This window comes from Orbicella faveolata, unplaced genomic scaffold (assembly GCF_042242905.1).
Source record: "Orbicella faveolata isolate gen_17 unplaced genomic scaffold, um_ofav_v1 contig_1, whole genome shotgun sequence".
NCBI lineage: Eukaryota > Metazoa > Cnidaria > Anthozoa > Scleractinia > Merulinidae > Orbicella > Orbicella faveolata.
In genome coordinates this window covers 5445001-5467865 of record NW_028301536.1, presented here as the reverse complement: position 1 = coordinate 5467865, position 22865 = coordinate 5445001, and the positions used below count along the sequence as shown (strand labels likewise).

Below are 22865 nucleotides of genomic sequence, written 5' to 3'. Positions count from 1 at the left end.
GGGAGGATCCCGCCCGACGTCTAAACGCTTAACCTTTGATACACTTTTTGTTCTTTTGACTTACATAACTCTTTCATATACCATCCATAAAAAGTGCTGCCCCTTTCACATACTTAAAGTCGGCACAACGGATCCCCTTTTCAGAAACTTGCTCTACCTTTTTCGGGTAGAGCCTCCCCGTGTAGTCTATTAATGGAGTATTTATCTGTATTTAATGGGGCAAAAAAATATCTGTATTTAATGGGGCAAATTTGATGTTTTCCATCGCATCACCGCGTCTGTTACCATATACTGAATTTTCGCACAGATTTTTTTCGACTTACTATTGCCCTTTCAGTTGCTCAGGAATGACGGTGCCACCCAAATCAGCCAACATTTCGGAAGCGGTCACGCGCACACGCGCCATATGATCATATGTATCTAAGAAACCAACAAATCTTTGTTCAGAGAGGATTCATCGTTTTCTTTCATGCTCTTTTATCCGAACGACCTTAATCATTAAGTCCAACCAACGCAGTGAAAATTTGTGCCATGGACGTTCCGCTTCGGTAGTGATATCAACCATCTACTTTTTTTTTATCCAATCTAGGATATAACAGTGGGAGGCGCGGTGGCCTCATGGTTAGTGCGCTCGTCTCCGGATCGAGCGGTCCGGGTTCGAGCCCTGGCCGGGGACATTGTGTTGTGTTCTTGGGCAAGACACTTTACTCTCACAGTGCCTCTCTCCACCCAGGTGTATAAATGGGTACCGGCGAACTTAATGCTGGGGGTAACCCTGCGATGGACTAGCATCCCATCCAGGGGGGAGTAGAAATACTCCTAGTCGCTTCATGCTACAGAAACCGCGATAAGCTCAGGCCTGATGGGCCACTTGGCTCGCATGCAGACTTTACCTTTAGGATATAACAGATTTTGACATATACAAACCGTTTTAAAGCTGCCCGTTAAAGACACATCGTAAAAATGCACTCGCCCGTCAAAACGTGCAGTTAAAGTTTGAGAAACCACCTGTGCACTACCACCGCTCCTCCCTCTCTCCTCCCCCCTTCCTCTCCCTCCCAGCCAAGTCGAAGTGACGTTACTGTCACGTGCGACATGGCTCGGTGCTTTTTGTTTGTGTTTTGCTAAAACTGCCGTGGTTTCCCATCGCGAAATACTCACTAAGGTAAGAAATAATTCCTAAGCATTAAGTGCATTTGATTGCTGCGTCCTTGTTCATACCGCCTTTTTCTAAGAGCGAATATTACATGACTGTTACATGACGCTGTTTACAATCGCTCAGAAAGGTGGCTTCCACCCAAGTGCCAAATCGGCCGAAGCGATGGGAGTAGAGTATATTCCTATGATTTTAGGCCTGCAATGGATTATTGTTTTTGAAGAAACTTCTGAAATATCATCTGAAATATCTGCTGAATTTGGTTTCTTCCCTGTGACTACCAAAATGAAAGCACACTGACCTTGTGCTAGTATATTCCGTTGGTTAAAATCTTATATTATTTCATTTCTTTATTTATTTGCTTCATTTGTGATGGCAATCTTCTGTTGTTGAGGGAAGACCCGAGCCAAATCTGGAATCGATGGAAACATCCGTGGAGCGGCCATCCAGATGGCTTTGAAGAGATTTCACTGGTCTCAGCGTGTCGATCGATAAGTACTTATAGCGGATTGATGGTGTTTTCACTATGTGAAAGAGGCGAACTACATTATGTAAGAACCCCTGACGAGTATAGGTTATTAATTATTTTTAGTGCCAGCGGTTTCCCTGTTATAATTAAATTTCATCCTGCAACCTGCAACCTTTTCCCTGCAAAATATACCTGCCGCCCTTTCGGCTCGGAAACTTACATTTGGCATAATTAACCGCGCGGCCATGGGCCGAGCGCGGTTCATGTTCTACCCTTGGTTTATTTTTTTTTATTTTTTTTTTTGTCGGAGACCAGACGTAGATCTCCACTCGGCCAACTTTGAATTACGCAATCGGTAATGTTTACTCGCCAAACCTTGTTTCTTCAGGGTCAATAGAAATCTCAGATTACAAAATCACGCCGAACCTACACGTTGCAAAAAAATCTCTTCAAAACCCTGACATCGTTAATAGCTACCTCATATCGGCAGTATTAAAATCTATTCGTTAACAATCCAGCTTCATCATATTAAAATTTCAACGAAATCGAACAAAACCAGAACTAAATATTATTAGATTTTTTTTGTAACCTAGCTTCATTGCGTGAGTCGACAAAGGAAGCGACGGTCGCCCATAGCCACCAAAACACATTAACATAACCAGTGAACCTACGTTTCGGTCAAAAAAATCCAGGATTATTGCCCGAAAGCTGAAAATTCAAGAGGAACATCTTTTTCGAACTTTTCTCAAGTTATTTAGACGAAAAAATAACCTCGGCGGACTCCAAAAGAGAACGAAACAAAAAACAGAACGAGACAGTGAGAAGAGCCGATAATTTATTCACCGCGTGGCCTTCGTTACGTTCACGTTAAAGAAACCTTACTTCTGGATAATTTCAGCCTTACAAGTCAGCAACTGGTCCCAAATTACTTTCTGTATCCTTACAAATGTCCTGACTTCCATCTCCGAAAGATTTGGCCGCAATTTTTCAGCAAATAAACATTTCGCCGACGGCAATCACCATTACGGTGCCTTGCAACTAATTCGCTAACTTTACAAAACCCTCCCGAGGGGGGGATATGACGAAAAGAGCTGAAAAATGATGACCGGAAATAGAGTAATTTTCTCAGCTTCCAGTGTGCCAAATTTGCTGGAAATAGGTTCAAAACCGATATTTTGTTTTCGTTTTTTTTTCTTCGGGTCACTCATGCTACCAAAACAGTTAACTTTTAAAAGCGCGGTTGTAAGATCTTAAAGATCTTCTTGTTTTTTTTTTGTCTGCGACCAGACCCAACCTCCCTGTCGGCCAAATTTCGAGTCACGCAACGTGTTATGTTCATTCGCCAAAAGCTGTTGAAACATTAATACACGGACAACTTTACGGATATTGTTTTCTTTATTGTGTGTAAAATATATTTTCTTTTGGTTTTATCGAAGCGTTGGATTCCAAGGGAATAATAAATACGTCAAGAAAAGGTATTACGTCAGCCATGGAATGCGCTGACGTTGCAGCTTTCACTTTCGCTACGTGACAAATAAGATCGTGTTTACTTTGCAAGTTTATTTCGGCAGAAGCGACGGTCATTAATTTATTTGTAATTTTGCGAGTATTTCTTGCGGTTTTAGGCAAATGAAGTAAATCCTTTGACTGTTTCATCGCAGCGAGTTCATAGATCGGAAAGAAAATTAAATGTTTGGAAGCCAAGCAAAGAACGTGTCAGAACGTGCAAAGATTACGTCATTGATAGGGAAATAACCACCGTACTAAAGATAGCCGTAGATAACGCAATTCTTGAATTATGTGACTCGTGTGACTTCTTTGCTAACCCTTAACTCAAGGGAAAAAAACAATTAAATTTAATCGTGACTTTAAAGAAAGAAAGCGGTTTGTAATAGTGTTCGTATCTTCATGCCCATACATATCCCGAAGAAACTTCCAGATTAAGACTATTACGTCATCGGAGATGTCACAACGGCTACGACTGATGGTGCGATAATAGAGTTTATGTTGATCAAGTGCTGTGATGTCTACAGTAATCAATGAATCATCAAAGATTGCTTTAGAATATGCACTGCGTTGCGACTGTAATACTAAGAAAACAGTTAAATTTTAAAAGCGCGGTTATAAGATCTAACAGATCTTCTTGTTATATAAAAAGGCGGCATTATATTTTTTGGGATTGAACGTACTGAAGCATCTTAAAATGAGAGCGGAGAGTTTCAAGGTTAGTTTCATGTTGCTTTATGTTTCCACTGAAGGCTACGTTCAGTTTAATCCCGAAAATAGGATTCCTCACCGCTTCGTGCAAATACATCGTTAATGAAAGAAACGAGCGGTACAGAAATGTAACTGAACTGAGTAAACACGTATGGAATCTGAAGGACCATAAAATAAATTACGAAATCAAATGGAGGAAAGTAAAACAAGCGAAATCGTATTCAAACATCAACAAAAAATGTAATTTCTGTTTATGGGAAAAGTTTTTCATTATTTGTAAACCGGAAATGCAACACTAAACCACTCTAAGAAATTTCTGTTAAGTAACGTGATCGCTTAATTGTATTTTGTATACAAGACCGTCACACTTCCATCAGCCAATAACATCTCGACATGTCACGCTGTAAGGCATTGTTCCCTATTTTAAATGTGTATATCTAAGATTGTAACCGTCTTTTTCTGGCAGTTGGCTGATGAATGCTTCGTAAGAAGCATGAAACTCGGAGTAGCGAATAAATTTGTTTAACTCAGCCCGACTCCATAAATCTATCTATTTACAGCTCTGGTTTTCCATTGAGCACTTTCATAGCAGGTGAAGTCTTCAGTTTTTTTCGCTGGAAATTATTACTATTATTATTATTATTATTATATATAAATCTTCACAAACACCAGCCACACATAAACGATCTTCATGAACTCATATATACTATCACAAATGAAGACAAACTGCACAATTTAGTTGCACACCATTTAGTGTGCATATATATATATAGATAATAAACAATGGTAGCAAGACTTCAATTCATCGTTTTATTGCGACAACGCTGTTTCGTATGGTCAAAGGATGACCACACTCATCAGGCAATATCAACGAATGACCGTTAAATTTCACAAACTGGCAATTAAAAGCTAACTTTAGGTTGCTATGAGATATAAAAACAGTTGCTATGATATGGAAAAACAGATGCTATATAACATTGAAAAACTGGCAATAAAAAAAAATAATAATAATAAAATAAAATATGATGGAGCCGAGACATGCGAACTCGTCGGCACCTACATGTCGTCCCTCATCACACCGAAACTTAAAGGCCAAGTTGGTCTCTACCGTGACGATGGTCTGGCAGTGTGCAAAGCAACACCTAAACAAATCGAGAAAACGAAACAAGAAGTCAGTGAAATTTTCAAGTCAAATGGCCTCAAAATCACCATCGAAGCAAACAAAAAAACCATAAACTTCCTAGACGTAACCCTAGACCTTACAAGTGGATCTTACAAACCCTTCATGAAACCCAACAACAAAATCCTCTACGTTCACCGACAAAGTAGTCACCCACCCGCACTACTGAAGAACATTCCAGAAAACATCAACAAACGACTGACCAGCATCTCATCTAGCCAGAAAGTTTTCGACGAAGCGATTCCGCCGTACCAGAAAGCGCTTGACGAGAGTGGCTACAATCACAAGCTCACGTATAAACCACAGCAAAAGCGCAACAGAAATCGCCAAAGAAAAATCGTATGGTACAACCCCCCATGGAATGCTAACGTGAAAACTAACCTGGGAAGGAAGTTCCTAAACATCATTGACAGATGCTTCCCTAGCGGACACCCCCTACACAAGATCTTCAACAAGCACACACTGAGGCTCAGCTACTCCTGCATGCCTAACATGAAGAGTATCATCTCGTCACACAACAGAGCACTACTATCAGATTACCACCAGTCGCAAACACAAACAAACGCCAAAGAATACAACTGCAGAAAAAAAGATCAATGCCCGCTGGACGGAAAATGCCTCACACAAAATGTAGTTTACCAAGCCACAATCACAACACAAACGTCATCAGAATCATACGTGGGCCTCGCCACAAATTTTAAAGAGCGCTACAGGAATCACACAGCATCCTTTCGACACCAAAACAAGAGAAACGAAACTGAGCTATCTAAACATATTTGGACACTCAAAGACAACAACAAACCTTTTACCATCAAGTGGAGAATCATTAAGCAGTGCAGACCTTATAGCAACATTACTAACAAATGTAATTTATGTCTTTTTGAAAAATTCGTGATCATCTGTAAGAAGAGTTTGTGTACTTTGAACAAGCGAAACGAACTAGCAAGTGCGTGCCCCCACAGAAACAGATACCTACTCAAGAACTTTGTGAGCACGTAACGCAATCTTTTAGCAACACGAGTTTCAGATTTTAAATCCCATAGCAACTGCTTCATTTTTGATTCTTATTTTACTTTTTATTATTATTATTATTTTATTATTTTTTTATTTTATTATTATTTTATTTTATTTTATTTTATTATTATTATTTTTTTTTATTGCCAGTTTTTCAATGTTATATAGCATCTGTTTTTCCATATCATAGCAACTGTTTTTATATCTCATAGCAACCTAAAGTTAGCTTTTAATTGCCAGTTTGTGAAATTTAACGGTCATTCGTTGATATTGCCTGATGAGTGTGGTCATCCTTTGACCATACGAAACAGCGTTGTCGCAATAAAACGATGAATTGAAGTCTTGCTACCATTGTTTATTATCTACACTGCTCCTCTCAGAGTCGAGCGCTCTATAAATTTATTCTGTTCAAGTTCAAGAAGTATATATATATGTAATTTATGCACAGTATTGTATTCTTTTCGTTTGGTCTATTAATTATCACCCTGTATGACGCAATTTATAGTACAGCATTGTATTTCTCGTTTTGCATTTTCTTCCTGTATTGTATTAATCACGATGTATTAATAGCACAATATTGTATTTTTCATTTCGTTACGTAATCTCCCACACTGTAACCGTATTTAAACTTAGTTTTCGTCCTTTTTCTCTTGTAACTGATGAAGGTCTAAGACCGAAACGTTTTTCTATTAAATTTTTAACTTTTTAACTTTTTTTACCGTCAGAAGTTGTCCGTCCTTGCTTTATCAAACGTTTTTAAATTCATTTTTGCGGTGAGGCTTGGACTGTGAATCTTCATTGATCCTCCTGACGCAGTGGCATTCTTTGTTGGCTTGAGGCATTTTATAACCGTTTTATATATATATATATATATATATATATATATATATATATATATATATATATATATATATATATAAAGTTAAGATGCTTCGAGCCAACAGGGATGCCACGCGCCAGAAGGATCCAAAAGGATTCGTAGTCCAAACCTCGAGTAATGAAATTTGTAGGCAATTGTGGAAAACGAGGACGGACAACTTCGAGCGAAAAAAAAATATATATACAGTAAAAAGTCTAAGAAATCTAAAAAAAAGTTTAAAAATTTAATAAAAATAAACGTTTCGGTCAAAGACCTTCATCAGTTGCAGTGCCTTATATATATATATATATAAACAGCTTTGCGTTCGTGGTCCCATTTGAGGGATAGTTTAAAGAATTTTGAAAACGGTTTCCAGTGAGGAATCATAGTGCATCTTCCTGTTACAAAATGTTTAGAAAAATATTAACGTCGTTTTACAATTTTACTAACCCATAAAGATAGCCTTGAATTTACATTAACCGTTGAGCGCCGTTTAGAATTTTAGACAAACTCGATTCGTGTCACTCTGAGCCAAAATATACAAAAATTTAAAAATCATTTATTACCTTAAACATCAATACAACAACTACAGGACTATTGACATATTTATCTGCCGTACCACTGTTTTTCGTAGAAATTTGATGTTTGCTCTTACTCATAATATGGAGAAAAACGAGCTCTACCTTTTGGGAAGAGGCTCGTACATCATCAATAGCCAATAAATTATTTTTGCTTGGTTTAGCTGGCTTATTACTTGCAGCACACAGCGCAATATTTACAACAAGAGCTATTTCATAGAAACACAGAAGTTTTAAGACGTGAAATTTCACAGTTCTTACTACACTGACAAGTTAGTGAGTAATCTCTGTCTTGTTTGCGCGCCGTGCTAAACACACTTGGTCTCTAGCAACCTTCAACTGTCCATACGCAACAGTATAAGGTAACCAGAGATCTATCTTCAACATTTCTGACTAATCGGTTTACACTGTACACTGAAGTTCCAGTTAACCGAATTTTCTACCTTTAGTTTGCTTCGCGTTTAAAGTGGAAAACTACTTACTGGCTGCGTTAATGCATTTGTTTGTACACTGAGTAAATAAAAATCTTCCAAGGTCATGAAGCGTTGTTCCGAGAAAAAGGGAAAAACTCCAAACTCCCGACATGATAAAATTTCTACCCGTGCGGTCTGTGTCCATTCGCACTGTAAGTTCTTTATCCAAATCAGTTGTGCATAACTGCTCCGTTCACTCCAAAGCAAGTTGTTTTGTATTCAAATAATGTTACGATTTAGTGTCAATGATGAATTTATTGGTAACTATGATTTTTGCACCCTGGTAAAGGGGAGAGAGTGAGGTAGGTTTTTTTTTTCTTTTTCTGCATGCATTGTTGTTGATTGACATTCGTCTTATGCAGCTACTCGTAAACAATATTTTTAACCCATTAAGAGCTTTTTAAGCTTGTGTTTCGCTCTTAGAACGAAAAGCTACCGTCTTGAAAAACCCCAGCTGAAAAACCGAAATGTTGTGATAAAAACTATACCATTCTCCTGCTCTTTAGAATATGCGAATAAGTAAACACGATTGGGACAAAACACCTCTGGTGAGTCGGAGGAACTAGGGAGACGAAAAAAAAATCACCGACTTAAGAGCGAAGGCTGAATCATTACTAAGTTGCTTGTGACAAACCAGTCAGACCAGCGTTTCGAGTTTTTCCTGTCTTCTCGACGTCCGTCAGAAATGAAAAAGTTGCGCAATAATATCAGCATGCATCGCATGCTTTGTGTAGTGCCTGCAAAAGTCTGTTTATGTTGTCTTTGTGCTTTCGTTTAAAGAACGCTCAAACTATTCACCGTCGAAACTGCCGTTTGGGATACACCTATAAAGTAAAAGTTATTTTCTTTCATTCTCAGTTTTCAGTCATGTTATTAAACTTATCGTCAAGTCAAGCAATAAATTCAGTGACCGTGATTACACCGTTCAATGCCAAATTGCTTGCGGGCGTCTGTGTGCTCGAGTTCACCAAGACACAAGCTACATATATGATTTGTTAAAGTTCTTGTGGTGTATTTTTTATTCGTGGACCTGTTTAGACGTTCGTCAGCGGTGGACTCGCGGGTGATGTTCATAAATTAAAAGAGTTAGGATCGACTTAGCCCCCTTTTAATTTACATAGCTCAACCTTGGCTATTATTTTGTGTTGGTTACCCTGAAGTGTATTTGAAGCATTCCAAAAATAACCCAGATACGCTTCGTAAAGCGTCTTGGTCGATTGTAATTCGAGGAACTCGCAGATTCGCGGAAAATGCTCTGAGAATACAAGGATTCTGTCTAAATCAGATCAACAAACTGTTACAAAACGTTCTGCCATGAAAGCGATATTTAAGGAAAAGAAAATTGTATTTAGAAATATTTTCTCTCAATAAATTCAAATTGTGTGTTGACAACACTGAAGAGACAAAGCAAAAAGGAATGCTAATGAGAAAACGTCGTCTCTGTTGGATTTCAGTCGGTCGTCGAGAGAGGGTGCTAGGCGTTTATGTAGTATATATACCTCTGTGAAAAACAGACCCAAATCCAGTTTGCCTTTTGCTTGTTGTAAAATTTTCCAAAATTCTAGTATGCTATGCCAGATTAGGCATATCAAATGTACGTAATGTATTGCCGCCCTGCAGCCTTGTTTAGGGTTAGGAACAAACTGCTTTTCCGAGTAATTTGTTTACACTGACACTGAAGTTTCTAACTATAGTTTCTTGTTTCTTGTTCTGCATTTCAGTGAATTTCATAGCCGAAAAAAGTAAAAACTACTGACTGGCTACTTCAGTATAGTTATTTATAGTTTAATCACTTGAAAGTCTTTTAAGGTCAAGCGGCATTGTTTCAGAGAAAAAGGGAAAAAACCCAAATTCCTAACACAATTAAAATAAATTCCGCCCGCCAGCTTTAATCACGTCAGTTGTGTAGAACTGTTCTGTTCACTCCAGAGCAAGTCGTTTTGTATTCAAGCAAAGAAATTATGTCTCAAGCGTCAATGACGAGTTTGCTGATGCTCGTTATGTTTTCTCGTTGGTCACCGCGTTAAACAAGCTTAAATAGAAGAGCAGGTAAGTTATTGTTTTGATGCAGTGTTGCTCGTTGTGATTCCTTTTATGCCGTGGCTCGTATAATGAATATTTTAAGGACCGTTCAATTATGCACGGCTACAATTGAAACTACTTTATAGAACTTAGAAAGAAACTACAGTAGTTCGCACTCGTCTTTACGGTTTGTACGACAGTCATGTTAATAGAAATCAACGACAATCCTCAAACGGGAACGAACGGTTCCGAACAGAAGAAAGTGCGTAGTTATCAAGTTTCAAAAAGATGAATGATAGAGAGATTGTGACTTGGTTATATTTAATACGCCTTCCTCAAAGGTACATTTGTGCCGTCGAAATGACTCGTATTGCTATCTATCTAGGAATTTGAAAACACAACAGCGCCTAGGCTGTTTTAATTCATTTAAAAAAGAACGTTATTAACTTGTTAAGCGATAAATTTAGTCGAAGTGGCCATATTTCCAAGCCGCTGACGAAAAAGTCAATTTAAAACTTGTCGTTATTGATCCACTGTGCGGTTTCGTTAATTCATTCAGAGATACGTTTCATTTCAGACTTTCTATCGACTGGAAGGCTGTACGTGTCATGAACCCAAAGGACTATATCATCGCTTCTAACCCATTAATACCCTCTTCGATCTTCGCGATTTTAATCTTCTATTTTTTTACCATAACCGATTTCGATGTGTTCGGTGTTATTGTACTAAAAACTAAAATTTGCCTTCTTGAAAAGCTTGGGGGGGGGGGGGGGGGGGGGGTTGCACTCCCATATATTAAGGACGGGGTTGCTCGTGGAAAATTTTGAAAAGATTCCTAAGAGGGACCAGGATCCTGTATTGTGGGCGTAGTGTAAATTTTTCTTAACCCTTTGATTCACCAATTTTAAAACAACACATTAACTGACACTTCAGAATATTTAAGAGCTATAAAGACGATTGCTTCGAATACCTTCTACTCGTAAGAGGTTATGAATAAATTGTCGTAAATCTCTATCCTGGTCAACATGAGCTGTGTATTCTACCTATAAAGTACCGCAAAAGCTTCTGCTGTGGACCATTTCATGCTGAACACCTCACGAGGCACCAAAACCCCTTTTTTAATCTCCGAATGGTACGACGAGCAACCCGGTCTTTTTTATATGGGAGGCCCCCCCTGGGGGTTTAAACTGTGGAAAACATTCACAGTGGACTTAAACTGGTATCAGAGTGAAGCGAACTACTCAAAGATGCCTACTCCGCCAACTTGAATTCAATCGAGCCCATTGTGAAATTTATCAATCAGTTTATCGGTTCTACTCATAGCTGGTCATATTTTTATTTGGTATTCAGTATACATTCATGTCATTAAACTTATCGTCAAGTCAGGCTGTGAATTCAGTGACCGTAACTGCACACTTCAATGCCGAATTGCCTGCAGGTGTCTATATTAGACTTAACCGGGACACAAGCTACAAATAAATGATTTGTTTTGAGGGCAGTGTTTGTTATTCGTGGATCTGTTTAGAGGTTCGCCAGTGGTGTACTTACCGGTGACTGTACAGAATTTCATGTTCACAAATAAATTTAGCGAGGGTCAACTTGGTCCCCTTTTAATTTACACCCGCTTTACGTGGTTATTATTTTCTAGTGATTTTCCTGAAGTCTATTTGAAGCATTCCAAGAGTAACCCAGAAGCGCTTCGTAAAGCTAACAATAAAGAGACGAAGCAAAAAGACTGAAATTCTAATGAGAAAACGTTAAGTAAATTTTGGGTATACCATACCAAACAAGAAGATCTTTAAGATCTTACAACCGCGCTTTTAAAAGTTAACTGTTTTGGTAGCATGAGTGACCCGAAGAAAAAAAAACGAAAAAAAAATATCGGTTTTGAACCTATTTCCGGCAAATTTGGCAAACTGGAAGCTGAGAAAATTACTCTATTTCCGGTCATCATTTTTCAGCTCTTTTCGTCATATCCCCCCCTCGGGAGGGTTTTGTAAAGTTAGCGAATTAGTTGCAAGCCACCGTAATGGTGATTGCTGTCGGCGAAATGTTTATTTGCTAAAAAATTGCGGCCAAATCTTTCGGAGATGGAAGTCAGGACATTTGTAAGGATACAGAAAGTAATTTGGGACCAGTTGCTGACTTGTAAGGCTGAAATTATCCAGAAGTAAGGTTTTTTTAACGTGAACGTAACGAAGGCCGCGCGGTGAATAAATTATCGGCTCTTCTCACTGTCTCGTTCTGTTTTTTGTTTCGTTCTCTTTTGGAGTCCGCCGAGGTTTTTTTTTCGTCTAAATAACTTGAGAAAAGTTCGAAAAAGATGTTCCTCTTGAATTTTCAGCTTTCGGGCAATAATCCTGGATTTTTTTGACCGAAACGTAGGTTCACTGGTTATGTTAATGTGTTTTGGTGGCTATGGGCGACCGTCGCTTCCTTTGTCGACTCACGCAATGAAGCTAGGTTACAAAAAAAATCTAATAATATTTAGTTCTGGTTTTGTTCGATTTCGTTGAAATTTTAATATGATGAAGCTGGATTGTTAACGAATAGATTTTAATACTGCCGATATGAGGTAGCTATTAACGATGTCAGGGTTTTGAAGAGATTTTTTTGCAACGTGTAGGTTCGGCGTGATTTTGTAATCTGAGATTTCTGTTGACCCTGAAGAAACAAGGTTTGGCGAGTAAACATTACCGATTGCGTAATTCAAAGTTGGCCGAGTGGAGATCTACGTCTGGTCTCCGACAAAAAAAAAATAAAAAAAAATAAACCAAGGGTAGAACATGAACCGCGCTCGGCCCATGGCCGCGCGGTTAATTAGGCATATGAAATGTACATAATGTATTGCCCTGCGCAGCCTTGATTGGGCTAGCCAGAGAGATTTCTGACTATAATCGGTTTACACTGTAATCTGAGGTTCCAGTCAGCACTTTTTTTCTTACTTTAATTTGATGCCTTTTCTTGCCCTCAGTGTTCAAATTTCGTTCGACATTTGAATTTTGTGATCGAAAAAATGAAAAATTACTGACTGGCTGCGTCAATATGGTGATTTATAGTTTAGTCACGTGAAAGTCTTTCAAGGCTATGCGGCATTGTTCCAGAGAAAAAAGGGAAAAAACCCAAATTCCTAACACAATTGAAATTAAATTCCGCCCGCCAGCCTTAATCACGTCAGCTGTGTAGAACTGTTCTGCTCACTCCAAAGCAAGTTGCTTTGAATTCAAATAATGTTACGATTTAGTGTCAATGACGAGTTTATTGATGTTCGTTATGTTTTCTCGTTGCTCACTGTGTTAAACAAGGTTAAATAGAAGAGCAGGTAAATTATTGTTTTGGTGCAGTGTTGTTCGTTGTGATTCCTTTTATGCCGTGGCTCGTGTAAGGAAAATTTTGAGGACTGTTCAATTCTTCACAGCTACAATTGAAACTAGTTTGAAGAATTTAGAAAGAAACTGGTTCGCACTCGTCTTTACGGCTTGTACGATAGTCATGTTACTAGAAATCAACGACACTCTTTGAACAGGAACGAGCGATTCCAAAGGGAAGAAAGTGCGCAGTTATCAAGTTTCAGTCAATACATGTAGCAGCAACAAGGTTAAGAATAATAAATAGATGTACGATAGAGAAATTGTGACTTGGTTATAGTCAATAAGCCCTCTTCAAAGGAATCAAGTTGTGCTATCGAACTGATTCGTGTTGTTGTCCATCTAGGAATATAATTTGAACACATAACAACGCTTAAGCTGTTGTAATTCCTTTAAAGGGAACTTTATTAACGTGCTAAGTGATAAATTCAGTCGAAAGAGCCATATTTCCAAACCGTGGAACGAAGAAGTCAATTTAAAATGTGTCGGTAATGATCGATAGTGCAGTCTCGTTAATTTATTCAGAGAGGCGTTTGATTTCAGATTTTCTTGGAACTGAAAGGCTGTACGTGTCATGAACCCGAAGGACGATATCATCGGTTCTAGTCCATTATTATCCTCTTTTTTCGCGATTCAAGTCTTCCGTCAGTTTTACCATAACCGACTTCAAGCGTTTTGAACGGTGTTATTGTACTAAAAACTAAAATTTGCCATCTTGAGAAGGTTGGGGGCGGTGGGGGCACCCCATATATAAAGGGCGGAGGTGCCAGTGAAAAATTTTGAAAAGATTCGTAAGAGTTACCAAGATCCTGTATCGTGAGCGTAGCTAGAGATTTTTCTTATCCCTCCCCTGAGGTACCAATTTAAAAACAGCGCATTAACTGACACTTTCTTCACATTTAAAAGCAATAAAGACGATTGTTTCGAATACCTTCTAATTGCAAGAATTTTTGACAGCATTGTCATAGATCTCTATCCTGGCCAATATGAGTTATATATTATACCCTATGAGGTATCATAAGAGCTCCCGCTATGGTCCAATTGAGGCTGAACACCCTGCGAGGCACCAAAACGTCTTTTTTTATAACCCCTAAAAGGTACGACGAACACCTCGGTCCTTTTTATTCAGAGTAGACTTAAAGTGTTATCAGAGTGAACCAAACTACTACTCATAGATGCTCATTCCACAAACTTGAATTTCGCGAGCCCATATGCATTGTGAAATCTAGCTGTCATTTTATCGGGCGAACTTCCAACTGGTCATATTATTATTATTTAGTTCTCAGTTGCAGTCATGTTATTAACTTATCGTTAAGTCAAGCAGTGAATTCAATCACCGTGACTGCACAGTTCAATGCTGAATTGTCTGCGGTCGTCTGTATTTGACTTCACCAGGACACAAGCTACAAATATGTTATTATGTGTTAAGAACAATGAAGAGACAAAACAAACAGGAATGCTAATGAGAAAACGTTGTCTCTGTTGGATTTCAGTCGATCGTTGAGAGAAGGTGTTAGGCGTTTCATGTAATATGCCTCTCCGAAAAACAGACCCAAATCCAGCTCGCCTTTTGATTGTTGTAAGATTTTCCAAAATTCTGTTATGCTATGCCAAATTAGGCATATCAAATGTACGTAATGTATTGCCCTGCAGCCTTGTTTAGGCTTAGGACCAGACAGCTTTTCCGAGTGATCGGTTTACACTGCTTTAAAGTTTCTTACTTTAGTTTCTTGCATTTTCTTGTTCTAATTGTTAAAATTTTCGTTCTGCATTTCAGTGAATTTCATAATCGAAAAAAGTGAAAAATATTGACTGGCTGCGTCAGTATAACTATTTATACTTTAATCACGTGAGTCTTTCAAGGTCATGCGGTATGCATTGTTCCAGAGAAAAAGGGAAAAAGCCCAAATTCCGTTACACGATTGTAATTAAATTCCGCCCGCCAGGTTTGTTTCCTCCTTTATTCACGTCACTTGTGTAGACCTGTAAATTGTTTTGTATTCAAGCAAGGCAGTTATGATTCAAGTGTCAATGACGAGTTTTTAAAATGAAGTTTGTTGTGTTTTCTCGTTGGTCACAGTGGTAATTAAGCTTAAACAGAAGAGCAGGTAAGTTATTGTTTTGTTGTTCATTGAGATTCTGTTTATGCTGTGCCTCGTAAAAGAAATATTTTGAAGACTGTTCAATTCTGCACGGCTACAATTAAAAGCTACTTTGAACAATTAAGAATCTGAGAAACTAGTTCGCTGTCATGTCTGCAGCTTGTGCGATAGTCATGTTAGTAGAAATCAACGACACTCTTCGAAAGGGAAATAGCGGTTCTGAACGGAAGAAAGTGCGAAGTTTTATCACGTTTCAGTCAGCAGCAGCAATAAGACTAATGATAATAACTAAATGAGCGATAGAGAAATTATGACTTGGTTATAATCAATACGTCTTCTTCAAAGGTCTGAAAGGTATATTTGTGCTATCGAACTGATTCGTATGGTTTACTATTTAGGAATTCGAAAACACAACAATATTAAGGTTGTTATAATTCCTTAAAGAGAGAGCGTTAATTAAGAACGCTCTCTTTTAAAGGAATTATGCGATAAATTTAGTTGAAATAGCGATGTTTCCAAATCGCTGACGAAAACTCAATTTAAAACTTGTCGTTAGTGATCCACTTTGCGGTTTCGTTAATTTATTCAGAGAGACTGTGTCATGAACCCGAAGGACAATGTCATCGCTTCTAATCCGTTATTACTCTCTTCTTCGCGATTCTAGTCTTCTATTTTTTTTCTTTTACCATAACGAATTTCGAGCGTTTTGAAAGGTGCTGTTGTACTAAACACTAAAATTTGCCACCTTGAAATCCTTGGGGGAGGCGGAGAGGCGGAGAGGGGGGGGGGGGGGGAGCTGGGCACATCCATATATAAAGGAGAGGGATGCTCGTGGAAAATTTTGAAAAGATTCCTAAAAGGTACCAAGATCCTGTATTGTGGGCGTGGATGGAATTTTTTTTAACCCTCTTTGGTACGAATTTCAAAACAACACATTTACTGACGCTTTCATAATTTTTAAATGCGATGAAGACGATTGCTTGGAGTACCTTCAACTCGTAGAAGTTTACGAAAGCATTTTGATAAATCTCTGTTTTGCTGGTCAATATGAATTGTTCATTTTACCCTATAAGGTACCGCAAGAGCTGCCGCTGTGGACCATTTGAGGCTGAACACTTTAAGAAGAACCAAAAGCTATTTTTTCATCCCTAAAAGGTAAGACGAGCACCCCCCCGTCCTTCTTATATCGGAGTACCCCCCCCCCGCCCCACGGGGGCTTTAAGTTGTTGTGATGAAAATTTTTGCTTTCTGATAACCGGTAGAATATGCGAATAAACCAACATAATAGGGACAAAAGACCTCGGGGGAGTATGAAGACGGGAAAAAATGATCGACGTACGAGGGACGGCTGACTGGGTACGATCTCACCCGCGGCAAACGAGTCATTAAATGCGTTTCCTTTTTTCCCGTTTCCTGCGACATAAAATGCTAAAGCTGCATAGCAGGCTTTGTCGTAGGTTTGTTGATGCATACGTTGCCCTTATGATTTTTCGTTAGAGGGCGCAAAGTAATGACAGACGCAGACACTGCCGGTTGGCGATAGACCTAACTTAAAATTTATTTTATTACGCTATATAGTACTCAGTTTTCAGTCATATTTTTAAACTTATCGTACATTGAAAGCAGTAAATTCAGTGACCGTGACTGCACAGTTCAATGCTGAATTGTCTGCAGGCGTCTGTACTTAACTTCACCGACACAAGCTTTAATTATGATTTGTTTTGATGGCGGTGTTTGTTATTCGTGGATCTGTTTGTTTTCGTGGATTTAGACGTTCGCCAGTGATGGACTAGCGGGCGACTGCACAGAGCTCCATGTTCAGAAATTAATTCACCAGCTTGGCGCCCTTTCGAAAAGCAACCCAGTTATAATTACGCTTCATAAAACGTCATGTTCGATCACAATTGCCGACGTGTAAGGCCCAGTTCAGACGTCGTGCTTTTTCAAAGCCGAACGTAATTGCAATTTGGTTCGACTATGGTACGGCAGAAAACAACTCTGATTCAGAAGTCGTGCTAGAGTCGAACCAAATTCAGAATTTACTGATGCCTCGTAACAATTCTCCTCCTAACTACCCGTGAGAACGTAATCCCGCCAAAATACATTAATATGATTTATGAATTTTGTTTGGCGCGACAGGAGCACGACGTTTCAATCGCTGCCGTGCCAGAGTGGCGTAGCACGGCAGAGCTTGTCGAAGTTAATTGCTTCCCGATCTTAATTCAAAAGCTTTTTTTGCTTTTGTCGAACTTAATTCCTGAATTTCGTTCGGCACGTCATAAGCACGACGTCTGAACTGGGCCTAAGTCTGTTTAAAAATATAATACAATTATAATTACAATTATAATTACAATTATAATTCTAATTATGATTATTGTTATAATTATCAAAATATAATTCAAGCATTCTGTCCAAATCAGATCGAAAAGTTGTAACAAAACGTTCTGCAATAATTATAAGAGCAGTATTTGGGAAAAAGAACATTGCATTTAGAAAAATTCCTCTCAGTAAATTTAAATAGCATGTTAAAAATAATGAAAAGAAGGAAGAGAAAGGAATGCAATTGAGAAAAGGTATCAGTACTGTTCTCTATGTGATTTCAGTCCGTCCTAGGGAGAAGGTTCCGGGCGTTGCCTCCCTCAACAACAGACTGAAATCCAGCAGCGAAATTTTCGACAATTATAGTATAACTCGCGAGTCTGTTCATTCTTTTTTATTTTCCTGAAATTTGGGATAAGGCCGTTTCATTCGGATATGGACATCTACGGAATATCAAGCAGGAATTATTGGTTGGATGGCAGGCGCCCCTTCCCTTACCATACGCTTTGGTCACCTGTGGTTTAACGGTGTCGGGAAATGTAGACTAAGAGGTCTGCAAAACGGCTCTCTTAGAATGTACTTGGAAAACAATATACCCGGAGAGGCTATTATGTGGAGATATTATGGGCAATAAAAAAACACAAATATGATGGGCCAAAAAACGAAAATTTGCTAGCGCAAATATTCATTCTTTTTCCTTGGGTTTATTTCAGCAATGGCGGAAAGTCAAGTGACATCACCTTCTGATGCTAACCTGGATGTTGATGATGACACTTTAAAAGGTAAATATACTCTTAACAACATTTCAATTTAAAACATATCTTTAAAAATCATAATTATTTAGGTCCAATTTTCACTGGAAAAGGCTACAGGTCTCATAAAATGTGATAGAAAATCGGTTGATACAATAAAAGGTGAGTTAAAGCGTTCAGTTTTATAGGGGAATTAAACGAAGACGATGCGTAGGTTGAAATCTCATGGAGTATGCTTTTTGCACTATATACAAAGTTTCCGCGCAAAATTAATTTATTTTTTATATATATTTTTCGATTGCTTGGTAACTAACAGTTAAAGTGTCAGGACCTCTGGTTGAAATCGGAACTTGAGCCACTATTAGTCGCAGCGGTTGCTCTATCTACGCATGTTAAGAAACCATTATGAATGCGAAAACTCAAGCAGCGAGATGTTTTGGTTCCGGGCATCCTCGGAGACCCTGGCGCTGTTAGTTGGGGCGGGACGATGTAAACCCGGCATAAATTGAAGCGTCCAAAGATTACATGTAAGGTAGAAAGCGCCCCTGGGAACCGAGTCTCTTAAGTCATTTCCAACTGCAAATCTGGATCCTGATTGGGCAGAAAAATCCTTTGTATTTTTGTGCGTAATCCTGGATGAGTGTTTAAGGTTACCGTATACCTTTCGAGGTGTCTCACGTGCAAGTGAAGTAGCGAGCCCGGTTCAAACTGAATTGAACTAAACTAAACCCCCATATCAAATAGAAGTTTATAGAGCTGGCTATCAAACTATATTATTATCACGAAGAGCTAAAAAAACGCGTCTGCGATTTGCCATATGCAATTTCAGTGAAACGTTGCAGAACATTTTCGAGATAGGATTAAAATAATATGGAGTGACGGGAGAAAAATTGCTCTCGGAGAAAAAATATTTGAAAATAAAAAAATTAGCATACGCTTCCCGGTTGTTTCTTTGTCAAACTATCTACTGTACAAAGATGAATCGGACGCTCACATTTAGAAGTCGTAAAAAAAAAAAAAAAAAAAAAATCACAATTCATTTTATTTCAAAATGTTTGGTGTAGTACATGACCAGATCTAGAAGCTTTAATGTGATATACAAGTTTAGGTATCTACAGTTTGAGTGGGACGCGCTACATCTCTTGGACACGACACACTTCTACAGGTGCTCTAAAGGTACACGGTATCTTTAAAGAAAATACATCTTAGTAGTAAGTAATTGCCGGGAACTACGTATTTCGAGCTTCTAGCCATTGCATACTTTTAGAAATAGAAATGAATTATTTCATTTATGTGTCAGTATTAGGCATAATTAACAAATTTGAGCGATGCACTAATCCATCGTCTCTTTTTTTAAGCGATAGCCAAAGTGTACAGTAGCAGAGCGGCTGTTTATTTTCGTTTGGGTAAGATCTTATTTTAAATTTTATAATGTGTTTATTAGTTCTTTATTCAGGCTGTAAATCTCAAAGCTCTTCGGAGTGGAAAGAGGAGTGACCCTGGGAACGAGGTTGCACGTTCATGCCCTGAACCCCGCGTGATAAAAGATTACTTTTGTTTAGGTTTGATTTCGAAAGTGTTTTAAAAGCACTATTTGGTGTTGGGCTGCTTTTTTGTGTTGGTAAATATCCATAACAATTACAAGTGTTTTATTTATCTATTTCTTATCGCTTTGGTCATATTTGAACACGAGTAAGCCACAAAGTTGGTCGAATATAACTAACGGGTCCTGGGTTTTATTAACGCCTTCTCTGGGACCTTAAGTAGTTTTAAGTCGCCGTAACTTAAGGTGACTTTGGGCGACTTAAGGCGACTTTAGGCGACTTGAGGCGAAATTATTTCACTCGAGTGATATAAACCTAAACAGTCCATATACTTTAAAATTATATACTAAATCTGTTGCAATAAACCAATATTGTACTGATTATTTGATTACTTTTGTATTCACCTAGGTCACCATAGTCTCAAATATCCAGGTTTCAAGCCATTTTAGACTAAAAAATACTAAGATAGAATTACCACAACACCGAACAGTATTGTTATAAGAATAATAATAACAATAAATACAACCAAGGTAGCATATTAGTCATGATATAAAAACCAACATCAAATAAAACTATAAAAAATATAGCAATATTCATAGTGACAAAAATATTTTTAAATTTAAGAAGAGAGACATGATTTAACTCGATTTAAATAAAACTATTTAAATATTTTCCATAATCCAAACAACAAGGAAATTAAAATTAGTTAAGCTTATTTAAATCAATAAGTTTATGGAAACTGATTTCAAAGTTAACGTTAAAAGCAACGACGTTTCGACCGGGCAACGGTCATTTTTAAGTTGAAAAGTGAAATTTTTGTATGCGCTTTAATATATACAATCGATTATAACAATGCTAATGAGATTCTGCTGAAACTTTAAAATATTTACATAGACACAATACAAGAAAATTGCAGCATGGATGACAAAGAAAACGCTAAGGCGATAGAAACGATATAGAAAGTGGTTAAAAGTGTATAGAAAACATTACGTTTTGCTCTTGCCATGTCCAGGATAACTATCATGTTAAATTTATCCCGGATTAATTTCATGTAAGACACTCGCAGATAGTGATAATTTTACTACTTAATTTTACCCTTTTCACGTCTACAACATGAAATGATATAATATTTGTTTTCTTTTTGCATTTGCCAGGAAATTACCAGGAAACACTGAATGATGCAACAGCCGCTGTCACTTTGCAACCAACTTTCATTGAAGCCATTCAAAGAGGTAAGTTCTTGACGACCATTTTGTTGACCCGTGAAATCTATATCAATGAGCAGAAATCCAGTGAGTGTAAGTTCACAAGGCTTTGAATGAAGCAGTCATTGCAACAGGAAGACTTCTTGCAATTATTAAAGTCTTGTCTGCCTTTCCTCGTACAGTAATATCCTCAATCCTTACGGTCGATGATTTGTTCGTGTACAACGTGCCTTTCTTGTTGCCACTATTCTGGTAACCTGTCAGAAGTAATAGTGGTGTTTAAGACAAATATTACTGTTCCTTTTTAGGAGCTAGTGCCTGTGTAAAACTGAAGCGTTACGAGGAAGCCACGTCCTGGTGTGATAAGGGATTGGCAGTATCCTTTGAAACATGGCTGTTAAATTCTTTCTGCTCTTTAAAGCTACAAGTCCCGCTACCTTCTGGAAAATAGTGGTCCACGATTAAACTGGCAGAAAACCCTGCTTTCATTTGAGTATTTCTCATACCACGGAACATTCCCACCCCAGATATCGACAAAAAGGCTGCAGACATTACACTGACTGATCTCTTTTTTAATGAGAGGATGAAGGGCAAGAGTTAATCCCCATGTGGGCCTTATCTCTAACATAATCACTGTAAGATTATTTCAACGTAGTTTAGGTCATTCTCGGCGTCAGAACTCCCAAGATAATCTTGTGACAGCTCAAGCGGCTTCAAGTGATTTTCTTCCTCCATGAGCTATGCGCGCGGTAATTAATATTATCTTTGGGAGAACTTAGCCTGTGTAGGCGTAAAACGGGGGAGAAATGGGGGAGAGCGGGGATCGATGGAAAGGGAGCGGAGCGGGGTGCGCGGTAGAGAAGGAGAACGTCTGCTCAAGAGCCCCCTTTTGTGCATTTCCGCTGGCACTAGCGACAAGAAATCCCCATTTCCATCCTTTCCTCATCCTTGCAGTCTAGAAAGATTCGTTAGGTGGTCGAGCTTTTAATTTATCCTGAAGGACTTGTAATCAAAATATGTGTGAGCAGGCTGAACTATCGTACTCTGTCAGTCAGAAGTGTGTGAAGGATGGAATCGTCCATAAATTGGTGACGTTCTCTCGTTTTTCTCAGAGGTTTCAGAGGACGATCAAGAAACGTTACTGAATAATCCAATTCCTAAGAAGACTAACTTAGGCATACTGGCCGTTATGCGACTTTGAAAGTTCAAAATAGTTCAATAAACTGATGAGTGCGTTTAAGCAGCTGCAAATTGCAAACGGCAATTTAATCCGTGTGTGATTTTATCAAAGCCTAAAGTTTAATATTTCCTATCGTGTAAGGAAATATTTGAAAAATTTTTGGAAGCTAATCTAGACAGAATTCTGCCAAAAATAGATGCTCTCGATTTCCACGAGGTTATAACTGATTCAGCCTTCAGCCTCATCAATTATCACTTCGTAGAATTCTCGAGCTCATAATCAAGTTGTTATTTAGTACCAGATAGGGTTATGAATAGCTTTATTTATCGCCCTGTATATGTCTGGATTTATCAAAAATCGTGTCAATTTCATCAAAACGAGCCTGTCACTTCTCTTGTTTAATAAACAGTCCTGAGTTTTTCAATTA

General features: G+C 38.3%; 1 protein-coding gene across 1 annotated transcript in view; it reads left to right on the top strand.

Moving 5' to 3' along the window:
- LOC149117815 (uncharacterized) overlaps positions 1-22865 on the top strand; it is an 81453-nt gene that overhangs the window by 32743 nt on the left and 25845 nt on the right. Inside the window, exons 2-5 of the mRNA XM_089298779.1 lie at positions 18471-18539; positions 19868-19915; positions 21208-21285; positions 21567-21634. Of these exons, the coding sequence (XP_089154905.1) occupies positions 18473-18539; positions 19868-19915; positions 21208-21285; positions 21567-21634 (261 nt within the window). The 5' untranslated portion in view covers positions 18471-18472. The remainder of the gene's footprint in view (positions 1-18470; positions 18540-19867; positions 19916-21207; positions 21286-21566; positions 21635-22865) is intronic.